The 17,557-nt window shown below is 42.3% G+C and overlaps 1 protein-coding gene across 6 annotated transcripts in view; it reads right to left on the bottom strand.

Annotated features, from left to right (window-relative positions):
• Nucleotides 1-13,565: 13,565 nt before the first annotated feature.
• Sgms1 (sphingomyelin synthase 1) overlaps nucleotides 13,566-17,557 on the bottom strand; it is a 258,840-nt gene continuing 254,848 nt past the window's right edge. For all 6 annotated transcript variants that reach the window (XM_057778401.1, XM_057778402.1, XM_057778399.1 and 3 more), the window contains 2 exons: nucleotides 15,962-16,128; nucleotides 13,566-15,351 (listed from right to left, as the gene is read on the bottom strand). In XM_057778401.1, the coding sequence (XP_057634384.1) occupies nucleotides 15,172-15,351; nucleotides 15,962-16,128 (347 nt within the window). In that variant the 3' untranslated portion in view covers nucleotides 13,566-15,171. The remainder of the gene's footprint in view (nucleotides 15,352-15,961; nucleotides 16,129-17,557) is intronic.

The following is a 17,557-nucleotide window of genomic DNA, read 5'->3' as shown; positions in this document are numbered from 1 at the left end:
GGGAGTTGATTTACAAGTATCAAAGTCAAGGAAAGAAAGTAAACCCTTCCAGTTTTGGAGCAACTTGTTTTTGTTATTTTGTCTTCAGCTTTTTCTTCTTGTGACACATTATCACTGTGTCCCAGCTTCAATCACAACCATTCCCCAGCCTCAGACTTCTTGAACGATGAGATCTCAGGCATGTGTCTCAAGTCTTTGCAGCCTATCTGAAGGAGGTTGACGAACCTAGAATTCCCAAAGAAAACTTGGTCCTTTTCCTCTTGGAAGTGAATTGCTGCATACTAATACCGAGGCAAGAACCAAGCTATGGCAAGCCCCTGGCTGTCTCCAGGCGTGATCTTCTGAGGCCACAGAAGGAAGTAAGAACTCAGTACAGAGCAGACAGCTGTGACACAAGTGTTTGCTAAAACTGAACTGTTGCAGGTACTCACGAAGACAGATCTGCCCAACAGGAACCAGGGCTAGGGACTGCCTGCTCCTTCTCTTTGCTCTCTGCCTTCTGGGGTTTATTACCTGCTAATTAGGCCCCTGGGCTCCAGGGCCTCCTTTGTCTGAACTACTTCTACCCTGGGAGTTTCAAAGCTCCAGGAAAGAGTGCAATGGACCTGTGCATAGGAGAGCATAGACGCCTGGCAGTAATGACAATGACAATAGCAGCTACCCTGCTGAGGCCGGCACACTGACTGTTTCACACACACTCTGTAAGAAAAGCCACCAGCTAGCCAGCAAAATCTGGGTTCCTTTCTCCTTCCCTGTTCACCCTAGAGTCAGGGCTGGTCTATACCTGAAATCTGAGCTGTGGGAGGTCAGAAGTGACCACACAGAGAAAACTGAGAGGTGACTCCTATCAATCAAGAGGCAAGTGGAGGCTGGGAGGGGTGGGGGTAGCAGAGAGGGAAACACTGAACTAGACTGACCAGGGTGTCTCATTTCAGCTTTGTAGAGAACGACCGTAATTTCTTCCTTAGTGTTTAGTGCACCGTTTTGGAGCTTTCAATCTTACTTTACCACTTGTAATTACTCTGACATGTGCAGCAGCCCTATTTCCTGACTCTTGACCAGAAACGAGCTGGCAGGTGTGTTCAGCTTATGAAAAGAGTACACATCACTTCTGTGTATGGAATACTTCAGGAATATTTACCTTTTTTTTATTTATCAACTAAAAACTAGAAAGTGTCTCTGACTCGAGCTGGAGTACACAGCAATGGATGTTATTAATGCATCACACGACATTCAAGGAGGTCATCCCAACACCTTGTTATCTTAGCATCCCAGGACATTGTTAAGGATCCAGATCAGGCTCTGCTAGAGGAACAGGGCACCTGCACCCATGAGCATCTTTAAGAGCAAAAAAAGCTTCCAAGAAGTTGCTCTAGGAATTTCCTATAAAAGGAAATATCAATCTACGATATAAGCTGCCAATCTCACACCTTCGTGTTTATACACAGGGAAATGTAGATCATGTATCACAGCCTGAGCAAAAGGACACAGTTCATGCAAGAATGTTCTCGGTTGCTTTATTCATATCAGTGCTCAGAGTGGAGCTGTAGCATTTTTGGTCTGTCTACCGCTGCTCCCGAACAAACAGCCGACCCAGCAATGCACACAAAGCAGACCTTGCGCATGGTTGTGATTCAAGAATTGGTAGAAAAGACTTAAAAGAGAAAGGACATATTTTTGCCCACAGTTTCAGAATATTCAGCCCACGGTCCCTTGGCCCTGTGCATTTGAACAGGACATCATGGTGTCAGTACTGCCACAGGGAAGCACTGCTCACTTCATGGGCAACCAGGTAGCAAAGAGAGGGGGGATATGAACATTGGGCTACCTTTCTCCCCTTTCATTCTGTCTGGGTTCCAGGCTGATGAAATTTTACTGTGTGTATTCAGCCTGGGTCATCTGTGGAAAAGCCCTTATACCTTATACCTCATGGCTATACCTTATTAATCTCCTAGATGATTCTAGATTCTAGATGATCTAGTCAAGTTGACAGTGAAGGCCCTTAGCAGGGAAGAATGTAAAAAATATAAAGCAGAGTAAAACAAAGCAGACATAGAGACCACTTACTGAAGACACGGTATTGTGGGGGAAGAGTGGAGGGCTGGATATATATCTCAGTGATAGAACACTTGCCTATCACAGTAAAAAGTTTAAAAAGAAAGAAAGAAAGAAAGAAAGAAAGAAAGAAAGAAAGAAAGAAAGAAAGAAAGAAAGAAAGAAAGAAAGAAGAGAAAGGAAAGGAAAAGAAAAGGAAAGGAAAGAAAAACCCAGGGCATCTTAGTTAGGGTTATCACTGTTGTGATAAAAATACCATAATCAGAAGCAACTTGGTGTCGGGGGCAGGGGTGAGTAAAGGGTTTATTTGGTTTACATATCCTGAATTACAATCTAACAATGTTGTATAAAACAAGGACATTGTCACCCCAAGGTATGATTGAGGGGAAGGTTTTTATTATGGGAGAGAGAGAGAGACAGACAGACAGACAGACAGACAGACAGGGGAAGAGTCCAGAGCAGAGAGAGAAAATAGTAGATTAAACACCGCCAGTAGACTGAATTGGGCCATAAGAGGAGGGGGAGTGAGGGAGAATAGGAAAGGGGATAAAAAGAGAGAGCAAAAAGGGCCAAGAGAACACATGGCCTGCAGAGTTATATAGGACTGAGAACCTGGGAGTTGGGGAGCCCACGAGCTGGAGAAATTTAGGGTAGGGAGCAGGATGAGATGAGCCAGATGCCAGGATGGACTCTGTAACAGGTACTTACGCTGCTGAGAGAGCCTGGAGGCTGGCATGGGCTTTGTAGATGCTAATAGGCACCACAATTAGATATTTGCCCCAAGTTTCTTCTGGACCTGAGCAGATATTATTCTGGAAACCTGCTCCACCTGCTTTCTTTTTGTTTCTTTGCTTTCTGTTTTTTCAAGACAGAATTCCTCTTTGTATCTCTGGCTGTCATGAAATTCACTTTGTACACCAGGCTGGCCTCGAACTCACAGAGATCCACCTGCCTCTGACTCCCAGGTGCTGGGATTAAAGGTGTGCGCCACCACCATCGCTGTTTTCTTATAGAACCCAGGCTAGTCCAGGAGTGGCTCCACCTGGGCCTTCCCTCATCAACCACAAATAAAAAAAATGTCTTACAGGATTGCACACAACCTGATCTTGGAAATATTTTCTCAGTTAAGGGCCACTCCTCTCACAGAGGGTCTAGCTTATATGAAGGTGACATTAAAAACTAGCAAGCACAATAGTAGAAACAAAGAGTGGGGCTTGATTTCAGCTCTGCAGGGCTATCAAGGCTGACTAGGAAAGCTATAGGAAACATTCTCTTGAGATAGCATTATCTGATATCTTGATATTTGGGGTATATTAACACATTTTTCAAACAACTAAAGTACACTAATCTGTATATTTTATCATGAATTTTAGATATATGCTTTTTTTAAAAAAAAAGTATTTTTTCTTTCTAAGAGAATGAATTTTGCTGGACCTTGCAGCCAAGTCAATAATATACCTCAAGATGATTTAAGACTATATGTTTACCCCTGCGGTCCTACTGTGTACACCCCCTGTTTAAGCTTAACCTGCCTTTAAGAGAACAATGTAGCACACTTAACTATTTCTTAGATTTCTTATGCAACTTAGTCTTCACAATATAAACTAAATGCCTAGCTTTAATCTTAAGTTATGGATTCTTCCATGCCCTAATACAGAATAACATATGTATGTGTTGTGGCAATCTTTTGCTAAAAGAAGCCAACAGTTTGAAAGCAACCCTAAACCAAACAAATGCTGGAAGTGACATGTATGCAGTTGATAACGTCTGTGTAGTTTTGAGTGTTCTTCTGGGTGAATTGTGTGAGGATAGTAGCATCCACCCTTGTAAAACTCTGCCAAAGAGCTCTGCCCGGAATCGCTTGTTCCTTTCCCATACTGTGTCTTCTGTGCTGGGCAAGGAAGGCAGAGGAAAGCCAGTTGTTAGGGACAGGCAGAGATGTAGGACAGACATAACAGAAAGGCATCAGGAACAGATCAGGCACATACAGCAGACAGACAACAGATGGGTCAGGAACCACAAGCTACAGACAGGTGAAGACACAGAGAGAGAAGTACAGAAGTCAAATTTGAGCTGAATCTTGGCCAAACTAATCAAAGAGGAAATTTCTGTCTTCATTCTTTAATGCCACATTGACATATTTTGGTGTACACTCTGAGGTTGCTTTAACACATTAACTAACACAATCAGTAAATCTTAATTCAGAAGATAAAAATCTGAACAAATTTGAGCTGAGGATGTGCATACTGACCTTGGGGGGAAGTGAACTGGCACTTTTATCTAATTTGGACTGTGCGTGAAAATAAGATGAATTGATAAAGAGAAGCATAAATGATCGCTCTGCGGAAAGCAAGCGGATTAAAGTAATGGTTGAAACTATATGGAACTACAGGGTTTTGTTATGAAATTCTTAAATAAGATTTCTCATAACGAAATGGAAAGAGGAAGAGAGTTTGTAGAGAAAAGTTCCTCATCTTGTCTAAGAAAAGAAACGGGCTTTCTGAGGATGGGCAATCCATCATTTCTTCTGATTTTAACGAGTGATTGAGCACTGAGCAGCTCACATTTGGTGACAGTTTTGCTACCCCAGATGTATGGGAAACTCAGTTTTCCACCCAACCCACGTGTGAAAGTGACATTTCAGAAGCCTTGTTCCATTTTCACTTTTGTTTGAATGTGGCTCAGGTGAGTGTTCAGAGCGCCGACATCTTCTCTTCTGGAGAAAGAATGGTTTCCTCCCTTCCCCCACGTTCTAACAACCTCTGCTATTGCTGGGCACAATGGGCACAATGGGCACAATGGGCCGGAAGCCTTCTGGCTCTATTCTTCCCTTCAGTTCTTCCTCTCACAGTTGCCTTCCTGGCTCCCTCTCACAGCTGATCACCATTCAGAAGTCAAAAGGCTTCCTTGGCAATAAGCACACAATAAGCACACTTCCCACAGGCCTGGCAATGGGGTGACTATGGCCTCCTGAAACTCAAAGTCAATGAGAAAACAAACATCTTAGTAGTTAGATCATCTTTCACACAAATGATCATTGTCTTATTTTATTATTATTATTATTAAATATTCTGATGCGGATATGTAATTAGGTTATGTGCATTGTAACTGAGGTAGGTTTAGTCATTCTGACTAAGATGGGTAGAGTATCCAGACATCTGGTTACTTGCACATCTGGTAAATATGAACCTCTATATAGGAGGCTCCTTAAAATGCCAACTCTCCTTTGTTTGATGTAGATGGGTGTGCTGTGCCATATTCATGACTTCATCATTAAAAATTTAGAGAGGGCTCCAACTTTCATTGGGTCTCTTGAGATAATTTCTTCCTTGACTATTTCAATAACATATGTTAAATTTTTTGAGATTTTTATTTTAAAAAGTAAATTTTCAAATCTACCCCACCTGTCTTAGTTGGGGTTACTACTGCTGGGATGAAACACTGTGACCAGAAGCAACTAGGGAAGAGAAGGGAAGAGTTTATTTGGCTTACACTTCCACACCACTGTTCATTATCAAAGGTGGTCAGAACAGGAATTCATGCTGGGCAGAAACGCAGAGGCAAGAGCTGGGGCCGAGGCCTTGGAGGAACACTGATTACTGGCTTACTCCTCGCGGCTTGTTCAGCCTGTTCTCTTATAGCACCTAGGATGACCAGCCCAGGGATGGCGCCACCTACAGTGGGTTGAGCCCTTCCAAATCAACCACTAATTAAGAAAATGCCTTACCAACTTGCCCACAGACTGATCTTACAGGAATGTTTGCTCAGTTGAGGCTCCGTCCTTTCAGATGACGCCCTTCAGCTTGTCAAGTTGACATAAAACTAGCCAGAATACCACCCCATTCCCCCATTCCCTCCCCTCTAATTCATCCTCTGTCTCCCCATACTGCTATTCCTACCCCACTTCAGCAGCCATCAATTGTCGATAGATTCTCAGCTAGAGATGGGACTTTCTGATTCTTTCATCTGCTCTTGCTAGGATTTTCTCTGGCTTGATCTGATGTAAGCTTTCTGCATGCATCACAGCTGTGTGGGTTCATCTGTACAGAAAGCACTGTTTCCCGACTGTCATCCACTACCTCTGGCTCTTATATTTCCACCCTCTCTTTCACTATGATCCCTAAACCTTGGGAGCAATAGGTGTCATATAGATGCCCAATTTAGAGCCAAGCATGCCTCACGGTCTTGTTTTCTGAATGTACTGGTTGTGAGTCTCTATACTGATAGCTATCTTGTTAAAAAAAAAAAAAAAAAAAAAAAAAAAAAAGCAGCTTCTCTGATGATGGTTGAGAGATGTGCTAATCTTTGGGTATAGGGTATAAAGATGATTACTTAGGGGCATCTTAATACCATGTATATATAGCAAGTAGCAGTAGATTCTCCCTTAGGGTCTATGTATTGTTTAGCCACAGGTTCTCAGCTTAGCTAGTGGTACCAGGCATGAGTTTCATCTTGTGACATAGACCTTAAAACTAATAAGAATATAATCATTTACTCCTATAATATCCAGGCCACTGTTAGCCTGGTGGGCATAATTTTACCAGGCCAGTCATTACTGTAGCTTGCAGCGCTCACAGCTGAGTAAGACACGGTTCATTTTCTCCTCTGATAGATACAACATAGCTCCTTCCAGGACAATGAAAGCTAGCTAGTGGGGATGAAATGTGCAGGTCAGTACCAGTTTGACTGATCCCTTTTCTTTGACATAATAAGTATGTGGTATCTGGATGGGATATCAACAAGCTGAGCAACATTCACAACAGAGTCTGAATGGTACATCAAGTTCTAGAGGGTAATCAAAAACAATGTTAATAGGTTTTATTGTTTTTGGGGGGGATGGAATCCCACCGACCAACAAATGAAAGAAAGGAGTGCCTACCCATACTTGACACTGGACTTCTGGATAGCCTATGATGTCTAATTGTAGGGGCACTAGTACCAGTTACAGGGGAGCTCCATTCAAACTGCACATAGTTAAAGATGTTTCCACGGTGAGTTTTCCTAAGGCTTCGCATATGTCTTTAGCTTTATTATCCCTCTCCATACTCCCTCCTCCACGCTTCCCTCCCATTTTCCCATAATTTTTCCTGCTCTATAATCCCCTTTCCTCCTTCTAACCACCTGTGTTCAATTCCCCGTCCCTTACCACCCATCGCTATGGCCCCTTATTACCCTTGTGACCTCTACTGGTATTTAAACATACACAAAGAGAGAATCCATATGTCAGAGAGAATAAGTAGGTTCCTTCTGGGTGTGGCTTTACCATACTTACAATGATTATTTCCAGCTTCATATATTTGCCTAGAACTTTCAAATTTTCATTCTTTACAGCTGAGTAAAGCCCCACGGTGTATATGTCTTACATTATCATTGCCCACTTATCTACTGATGGACATCTCGGCTGTTCCCATTTCCTGGCTACTGTGAATAGAGCAGTAATGGGCATGGATGAACAGGCGTCTGTGTGCTAAAACAGAGTCCTTTGGCATCTGCCCAGGAGTGGTCTAGCTGCATCACACATCCAGTTCTAGTTTTTGGAGGAACTTCCATGCTGGTTTCCACAGTGGTTGCAGCAGTTTGTACTCCCACCAACAGTGCATAAGCGCTCCCCCTCCCACCCCCGTCCATGCCACCATTTGTTCTCATTTATTTAGTTTCTCATTTTGATCCCAGACATTCTGCCTGGGGTAAGATGAAATCTCAAACTAGTTTTAACTTGCATTATCCTGAAGGCTAAGGATGGTGAATATTAAAAAACAAAAGCAAAACCAGAAAATCTCAGCCATTTATAGTTCTTTTGAGAATTCTGTTTAGTTCCATGCCTTAATTTTTAATTGGATAGTTTGAGTTCTTGGTGCTTAGGTTTTCGTTTGCTTTTTACAACCTTTATTTTTATTTTATGTGTATGGGTGTTTTGTCTGCATGTATATCTGTGAACCACATGCACACAGTGACCACAGAGGCAGAAGCAGGGTATTAGACTAGAGTTACAGACAGTTGTACATCTCCATGTGAGTGCTGGAAATTGAATCTGTGCTTTCTAGGAGTACAACCAGTGCTCTTAACTGCTCAGCCTTCTCTGCAACACTGATGTTGAGTTTTCCTGAGTTTTTTCTAGATATTTTTCTATTCGGTAGGCCAACTCTTCACTCAGATGTTGGTGTTCTTTGCTTTATAGATACCTTTTAGTTTCAGGAGGCCTCACTCAATAACATAATTTTTTTTTCTTTTTCAGTAGAGCAATGTGACATCTGGACTTGTATATAGCTTCATTCTAAGTCCTATATGGGCATTGCCAGGCACACCGGCACACCAACAGTTCTGCAAAGTCTCACTGTCAAGAAGCCTAGGGAATAGGCCTCAGCAATCTGAAGATATGCTAATTACAGGGTCCGAGAACACCAGTTCTCAAACTGTGGGTCTCAACTCCTTTGGGGGAGTCGAATGACCCTTTCACAAGGGTTGCCTAAGAATATCTGCATATCAGATATTTACATTAAGATTCATAACAGCAGCAAAATTACAGTTCTGAAGTAACAACAAAATAATTTTATGGTTTAGGTCACCATATGAGGAACTGGATCAAGAGGTCACAGCATAAGGAAGGGTGAGAACCACTGCACCAGAATGTAACACTTCTACTTTTCATGACACTGTCATTTTCATTCCTCCATGTCCTGACTTTCTGGACATCTGCTGGGTTGAAAGTTGGGACACAAGGTAGACTCTGATAGCCAGATTTAGCTTTTCAACTGTTGTTAGGAGACAAGCTTATGGTCTCATTCACCGTCTCAAAAAATATTACCAAAAATCTCTTTTCTACAGTGTAAAAGCTTGGGAGGTATCATGGCAAGAAAAGGCTGGACCAAACAGAAAACAACTTTTCTTGGATACATCGGAGAACTAAGGTTGTAGGTCCAACCACCACAAAATGTGTAGCCGCATCTAGAATAAGGACCAAGTTCTGCCACAGCAGTTCCAAGACAGAACAGCAACACTGATGAACAGCTGGGGGGAGAAATAGAAGTCAGTGCTAGAACGAGAAATGCTTGGGGGCCTTTATCCCATGCCAGTTACTTCTAACCTTCCCATTTGACATAAGGGGACAAAATACCCAACAAGAGTCAAGTGGTAGATGAGAGGGTTTCATATTTACTTGTGAAGTTCAAGCTTGGAAATACAGCCACACCCGTTAGTCATGAGGGCTATCCAAAATAGTACATCAAAGAGCTATGGAGCCTGTGGTGTCTACAATTGCAAGCATTAAGTACAACACTGACGAATACATTAAAATTAAATTCCTATTTCCCAACTTAATAGGTCTACCTTTCAACAAAAAATTTACAAAGTTTTCTAAAAGACAGGAAGAAATACTCCGAAGAGAGAACATACATACAAAGCAAGAATAAGAACAAGACCCAAGGCCTGGAGAGATGGCTCTGTGGTTAAGAGTACTTATTATTCTTATAGAGAACCTAAGTTCAGTTCCCAGCACTCCCACGATGACTGACCATCATCCATGACTCTGGTTTCAGGGAATCTGACACCCTCTTCTGACCTCTGAGGGGCACCAGGTGTTCATGTGGTACACATACTAACACATTCAGGCAAGATATTCATACACATACAATTAAAGATAAATCTTAAGATAAAAACAAATGTGATCCAAGAATGACCCAAACACACACACACAGAGAGAAGAGAGAGAGAGAGAGAGAGAGAGAGAGAGAGAGAGAGAGAGAGAGAGAGAGAGGAATATCCAGAGAACTTCAAGTTAGAATATGCAGGCCGAGCTCGACAAAGTGGGTCAAGGAAGAGGAGTCCTTTGTGAGACAGATGGGAAATTCAAGGGCTAAGGGAAATGTCAGAAATCATGAGTATTGGAATAGAAACAAAGAGTGTCTGTGGTGTGCTCATCAGTTGGACAGCACTGCCAAAGAACAAGCAAGCTTGATAGTTACATGAAATACAAAAAGAAACAATCAAAGGAAAAATCAAAGAAACATTCCAAACCTTGAGGCCCCTCCAGAAGGTTCAACATATCACCAGGAAGGAGAGTGGAGAAGATCTGAAGTGGTCATGGCTGGGAACTCTCCAAAGCTAATGATGGACACTAGAGTAGACACGTGAGATGCTCACAGAACACTGAAATTAAACATTAAAACCCCAGCGCCTAGGCATGTCCCGTTCAAACAGACAGCGAAGGTCTGTTTTGAAGAAGCCAGTGGAAAGACTCTAACTGCCACCAGAGAAACAAGGATGACAGCAGGCTTCAGGTAAGAAGCCATGTCAACAAGATGTGGGCCACAGAGTCATCACCATGCAACCTAGATTCCCATACCCAGCAAGGTATCCTTTGGGAGTAAAGGGAAAATAAACACATTCCAAGACAAAGCTAAAAGAGTTCATCACCCGCTAACCTGCTCAGAAAGGAGTGAGAATTTCCTCAAGCTAAATGAAAATGGCGGTCAGAAGCTTACATCTAGCTGGGTGTGGTGGCACACACTGTAATTGCAGAAAGAGGCAGAAGGATCTTTGAGTTCCAGGCCAACCAGGACTACAGAGAGAAACCTGTCTCAGAAAACCCCAGAAGAGACAAAACCCTTACATCTACATAAAGCACACCACTACATAAACACAATCATTGACTTTTTCTGATTCTTAATCCTCTAGTCCTTAATTAAACCTAAAAGATAACTACTTGCTTCAGGGAATATGGTGATGATGTACTGGGTGATTATGACGTTTGGATAAGTGACCAGCAGCAATGCTCCCAAGGGACAGAAAGGAGGAGCTGAGCATATACAAAGATGAGACAGATCCTACATTACACTCAAGACAGGCATAGCTTAGGTAAAAACACACACTATAAACTCCAGAACAAACTTTAGGTATATCTTTTTTATGTATATAGATACAAATGGTCATGCCAAGGACACTGGCATTCTGTTCCACTTCTTCACCTTATTGCACTGAGATAGCTTCTCTAGCTGAACCTGCAGCTAGGCTGGGGACAGCAAATTCTCCTGTTTCAATGCTCCTCCCCCAGGATGGAAGGTATAGGTGCCTGTGGTGCTGGGATTTGAACTCAGGTCCTCAGGAAAATACAGCAAGCTCCCTTATTAACCACCAAGTCACCTCCCAGACACTTGTTTATTATGGCAGGGTCTTGCTATGTTGCTTGGGATTGGAATTTTGAGCTGTGAAACAATCCTCCTGCCTCAGTTTATCTGGGACTACAAAGCACACACTATCATGCACCTGACAGAAGGGGGAGTAACTGGTATACCGAGATCCTTTGATGACAAGGATCACATAAATTCCTTCTAACCTGTATTCTGAAATAGTTGCTAGAAGCAGAATGCCAAGAGTTTTACTTTCTTTCCAGTAAGATTGCTGACCACAGGGAGAGAAAGATAAAGGCTATTACATGATTTGTGCAGCAAACTATTCCAGAGTAAACTCAAAACCTAGTTGACTTTCTGTGTAGTCGGGGCCAGATTACAGTGGCACAAATTCTCATTTTCTGTGGTTCCAACCAAAATGACCAAACCTGGCATGCCTCAGAAAAAGAACCACATGATCGCTAGGGCAATGGTAAATTTCCCTCACACCTCACGGTGTACATATCATGTGACTCATGCCATCATTAACAGTCATCCCGCTTACGCTCACCCTCAGAAGCAGAGGCTTCTGCCACTGTTGATTCATTACCTTCAGCTCCCAGCGCTGCCCCGGAAGGGTGGAAACTGGGGACTCCCTGTACCACATCTGCACCCTTGTCACTCTGACTGGTATACACATAACAGAGGACTGTGACTACATCGTGGTTGCATGAAGGTTACCAAGATAACACACATAGCATGCTTAACGCATCAGATGAGTGAAATAATTGTCGCGGTTGTCTAGGGCTTTATCTGATCCAACAGGGCAGAACCTACAGGTGCAACCTGCAGGATAAAAAGACGTTTCTGTGTCCTTCATGGGCTCTACAGCAGGTAGAAGCAAGTCACATCTGTCTGAGGACAGATAGCATGTGTTCTCTCTCATTTTCGTTCGCAGATTTTATAGTCACATAAAATCATGTAGGTACATAAACTGGAAGTAGATGTGAAATTGTTGGGGGAATAATGGGGACACATGAGGCACAAGGGTGCGCTCCTCAATATACAGCATGTACTCGATGTGAAGCTAACAAGGCAATTCCCTGAAACACACACGGCAAACAAACTCCTAACTATACGTTTTAATATAATTGCCTCAAGTTTCAGCCAGGCATTATGGCACACTCCTGTTATTCGGGAGGCTGGGGCAGAAGGGTCTTACATGCTTTGAGCCTGTCTGAGATACAGCGAGTAGTAGGTCAGCCTAGGTAACTTCAGACCCTATAGCAAAATAGGGAAGGAAGCTGGCTGTGCTGATGTGTACCCGTAATCCCAGCCCCTGGAAAGTAGGGGGAAGGCAGATCAGGAGTTCAAGACTAGCCTAGGTTACATGAGATCGTGGGAATGGTGTGGCAGGAATGCAGCAAATGGCACACTACCTTCCCAGAAGATTCAAGGCCCTGGATTCAACCCTCTACCACAACAAAACACTACCTCAAGTTTCTTAGAGGGAGAAAAAGAGCCCATTTCTAAGATGTGTTAGTAATTTATATGGCTATCCACCCTGCTTCCTTTTCAGTACATAGCATCTGTTTAGTGCACAAGGGAAGCCAACCCCACCAAGAGTTGAAGATGGACCAGGTACATCATTTTGTTTGTTTGCTCTGTAGGCCTGGGACACACAAACTCCAAATTCCCTGCAGTCTGGTTTTACCAGCCTCCCTGGGGCGCTCCTTTAACAAAAAAAAGATAGGCCTCTTCTACTAAACCCTTCTGTGCCTTAAATCAGGGATTAGTATCATGTTTCTGTGAAGAGTTTTCCCAAGTCACAGACTGTCCACTCTCTGCCACTGAACCTTGACTCAGATTAGAGGTTCTCAACCCGTAGGTCACGACCCATTTGGGATCACGTATCAGATATTTACATTACAATTCATAATGTAGCAAAATTATAGGTAAGAAGTAGTAATGAAATAATCTTACAGTCGGGGCTTAAGACAACATGAGGACCTGTATTAAAGGGTCTCAGCATTAGGAAGTTTGAGAACCACTGCCTCAAACCCTTACTTCCCATCTACGGGAAAAAGGTTACATTGGTTCATTACAGAAAAAAAAAAAAAAGTGAGTAATTTGGTTGAGAATTCAAGAATTCACAGGTAAACAATAGTAACAGTTTGATTTTAACTTATCTGTGTTTCCTTTTACAGACTGAAAAACAAAGAGTTGTAGGAGTTTTTGATGATAAAAATACATCTTAAAGTCCTGCATGGAGAAATAGGTAAATACTAAGGATTTGGATCACACACGCTTTGAGGAGATCTCGAGGCTTGGTTTCCGGCACTGATTTAACAAGGTCGTGAGTTCCATGAAGATGAACACAACAGAACGGCCATATACTTTCAGTATCAGTTTTTATTACAAAGTGCATCTTGATTAATTTATGATTTAGGTAAGCTGTAAGATCTCAGTATACGCTCTGGAATAATAACTTTACAAAGATTCAAAACAAACAAAAATTTAAAAGCCTTTTTATTTCCTTCACCATTATTGTTTTACAATACAAATATCACCTTGTGAGTAACACACACTCACACACACGCGCACACACACACGCTTGTGCACATATACACACACACACACACAACCTACAGAAGGTAATTCTGCTGCACATAAAATACAGAATGGAACATATATATATATATATATATATATATATATATATTTCTTCGTTCTTAGAAAACTATTTTGTTCTCCACGTTGGCAAGTATGGAGCAGAATACTTCCCCAAACACACGCATGTCAGGAGTAAAACATGCAGTTTCTGCACAAATCTATTTTTAAGGAAATAGATCTCTTTTTTGTTGTTATTCACCAACAAAATTGTCATGAGAGTATGGACAACTAATTTATAGCTTTCAAGTTTTAGGCTAAGTGATCATTTTCAAAACTCTCTTTAAAAAAGATATTCATGGCTGTTTTTATTGAGTAGTTAAAACTGAACTACCAAATAGATGAACTAATTTCAGTGGTATGTCCCATCACTGCCTGCTCACAAAATGTGAATGGGCACATACTCTATTCACAACCCTATTCTTTAATTCAAAACATTTTTAAAACCATTAGCAGTCTTTTCATTTAATTTAGCTATAAATGCAAAATTTAGTAGTGTATACATACATTTATATTTTCATGGAATACTTTATTTTAAATAAAAACATTTAAGATTGCCTACCGACCATACACTCAAGACAAGAAAGGCACTAGAAACATAGACAAATTTCTCTCCCAAGAAGCATTTTTAAATTTTCACTCTCTTTTCTGTGACATGTAAAAATCTTCAAATTTGGTTTTCATAACATCATTTTTGAAAAATAAAGTTAGGAAATACTTAGAAAAATCACTTTATAACAGAATCTTTTTTTTTCCTTTTTTGCAGTTTTTAATACACCGTCTCTGCTGATTTTATAAAACCCCAAGTGAGCAGACCTCTCCAGACCTACCATCTTCAGCTGAGCATCAGCGCAGCAGGCAGAGAGATTTTGGAACCAAATCCCGTTCAGACACATTGAACCCTTCATAGAGACATTTGCTAGAAAATGGCTTACAGCCCTGTCTTTGGGGCAAGAGATATGAAAAGTATGTTTTCCCAAGAAAATAACACACTTTATTTCCAGATATGGCTGGAAAGGCCAGAGCTTATGACATGGAAGCGCGCACGGTGGCGCTGCTGAATTGCACAGAGGAAGTGGTGGCTGCCAGTTAGAGAAGCCCCAGGCTTGACAACAGGAAATGCGTACAGTGCATGAGAAGGGTCTATTTTCTTTATTGTTGTCCACCGTAGGTCCTTTGGAGAGAAAAAAAAAGATCACAGTGCTGACCAGGTAACTCAATAGGTTAAGTCAAGGTAACTGTTGAAAGATAATAGCAGGAGGGAGGCGTTTGTTTATGGCATCTTCTCTCATGGAGTTCTTAGCACTTCGGACAGGTCCTCATTCCCCTCTTTGCAGCGCTGTTATGTGTCGTTTACCAACCGGCTATATTTAACTTGCCTACCAAGGTGGACTACTGGCCAGGGGAAGGGCCAATGGTAAGATCGAGGTACAATTCCTTGGACATTCTTTTCAAAGTACTGAAATGGCCTGTACCACCAAACCCTGGCCAGGAGGTTCATCGGGGATGCTTCCTTTAGCACCTAAGAAAGCGAAGAACATGCGCATTGTTTATCTTACAATCTTTCATTTAAAAACGCTTCCCATGTTGAAATTCAAAGGATCCCAGACTCGCCCCACACCCACCCATACAGCCCAGCTTCACTCCTGGTCCTCCATACTATTCCCCGAACCCATAAAATTCCAGCACAGCAAGGGAAACTGAGACTCCCTCAACTCTTGCCTGTTAAATACCTCAGCCTTTCCTTTCTAGCCTATGTTTACAATAAGGGAAAACTTAAATATAACCACAAAACTAGTGAGGGGCCCAACATAACAAAAGGAGGCTAAGAAGGCATATCAAGCAAAGTGTAGACACGGGCTTAGCGAATATTCTTTTCTCAGCAGTGGGGGTCTGTATTCCAGAAGAAAGCAGTATCTGTGTCATTACAGCGACACTTTACAGAACGGATTCTGCAGAGGCTCAGAGGTATAAAAGCCAGTGCCATCTCAGTCTGCTACTCCTAGGAAGGAAAAGCTATAAAAATATCCATATATTCTTTTCCTCCCCGTACCTCTGACTCCAGCCTACAATGGTGGCACCGAGCTCAGCATGAGCAGCTAAAATCAAAGGCAGGGAAGGGGCAGACTCACTTGCTGATTGGCCATTGTGTGATACCACCAGAAGAGTCTTGTGGTGATGTAGTAGGCCACCACCACGTCCACCGTGTAGTGGTCATGCGCTAAGAGAATGCAGAAGATTCCAACGACGCTGAGGAGCCAGCAAACCCAGTGGTACCACCAGAGTCGCCGAGGGGAATCTAGAAAGAAGAAAGATTTGCAATTGTCCCGTTCTCAGATACCATGAAGGGCACTCAGTCTGTCATGCCTCTGCCATTCCCGAGACCAACTGTTTTACATCTTTTCTCCTGAAAGCCTGGGCCAGCAAACCAGAAGACTTTATTTCTCTATAACCAAGGCTAGCTGGAAACAACTTTCAATGAGTACGTGACAAGCAGCAGTAATTTATATAGGGATAGAAGTTACTTTACATAATTAGAAATGTAACTTAAAAGGTGATTACGGAGGCTAGAGGGATGGTTCAGTGGTTAAGGGTACTGGCTGCTCTTCCAGAGGACCCGGGTTCAAATCCTAGCACCCAGTGCAGCTCACAGCTATCTAATTCTAAAATCAGACACTTTCACACAGACATACCTGCAGGCAGAACACCAATGCACACAAAATAAAAGTAAATACATTTTAAAAAAGGAAAGGTGACTATAACCAAATAGGTACAGGTTATTGCAATGCACTTCAATTTTTTTGTTTTGTTTTTTTGTTTACTTGTTTGACAGTAGGTCTTTCTGTGTAGCCCCAGCTGTCCTGGAACTCATTCTGTGGACCAAGCTAGCCAACACATAGAGATCTGGCTGCCTTTGCTTCCTGAGAGTTGGGATTAAAGGCGTGTGCCACCACAGCTGGCTACTTTCAAAGACTGTTCACAGACATTTTTACATGTATATTTGTATGCATGTTTATATGAGCGTAGACACACATGTATGGAGGTGCATGTATGTCTCACACGTAGAGGTCGGAGGTTGTTGACGAGTCACTCTATTGATTCTCTACCTTATATGCGGAGGGGGGGTCTCTCAATCGAAACCACAGCTCACCAATTCAACTAGTCTAGCTCCTCAGCTTGCTCCCAGGACTCCCTGTCTTGTCCACACCAGCTCTGGAATTACAGTCTGTGCCTACCTGGTATCCCCATGCTCACACCTCAAGCACTCTACCCCCTGAGCCGAGGCCCCAAGCCCTATTCAATGACCACTAATTAAATTTCACTTGTTGATAAATTGAGGCAAATGCTTTATATAAACCCAATACCCAATGTGTCACAGATCCATTTTTAAAATTTAATTTAATAACATTTCTCCCTTCTTCCTCCATCCAAACCCTCCCATATGCCCCTCCCCACTCTCCTTCAAGGTCAAGGCCTCTTCTTTCACAAAATTGTTACTGTGTACATTTGTGTTCGTATATGCATACATATTCACAAATATCCTGCTGAGTCCATATAATATTACTTGTACGCATGTTTTCAGGACTGATCGTTTGACACTGGGCAATCAATTGCTATGTTCTTCCCTGGGGAGAGCCCCCCTCTCGTGTTCCCAGCTTTACTCAGTTGTCTACAGTTCTCTGTGTAGAGTTGAGGCCTCACGGCCTTTCCCCTATCCAGCCTGGCGC

The sequence above is a fragment of the Chionomys nivalis genome, chromosome 8 (genome assembly GCF_950005125.1).
Source record: "Chionomys nivalis chromosome 8, mChiNiv1.1, whole genome shotgun sequence".
Lineage (NCBI taxonomy): Eukaryota > Metazoa > Chordata > Mammalia > Rodentia > Cricetidae > Chionomys > Chionomys nivalis.
The sequence above is the reverse complement of the archived record's forward strand: the minus strand, read 5'-3'. Positions and strand labels throughout refer to the sequence as shown.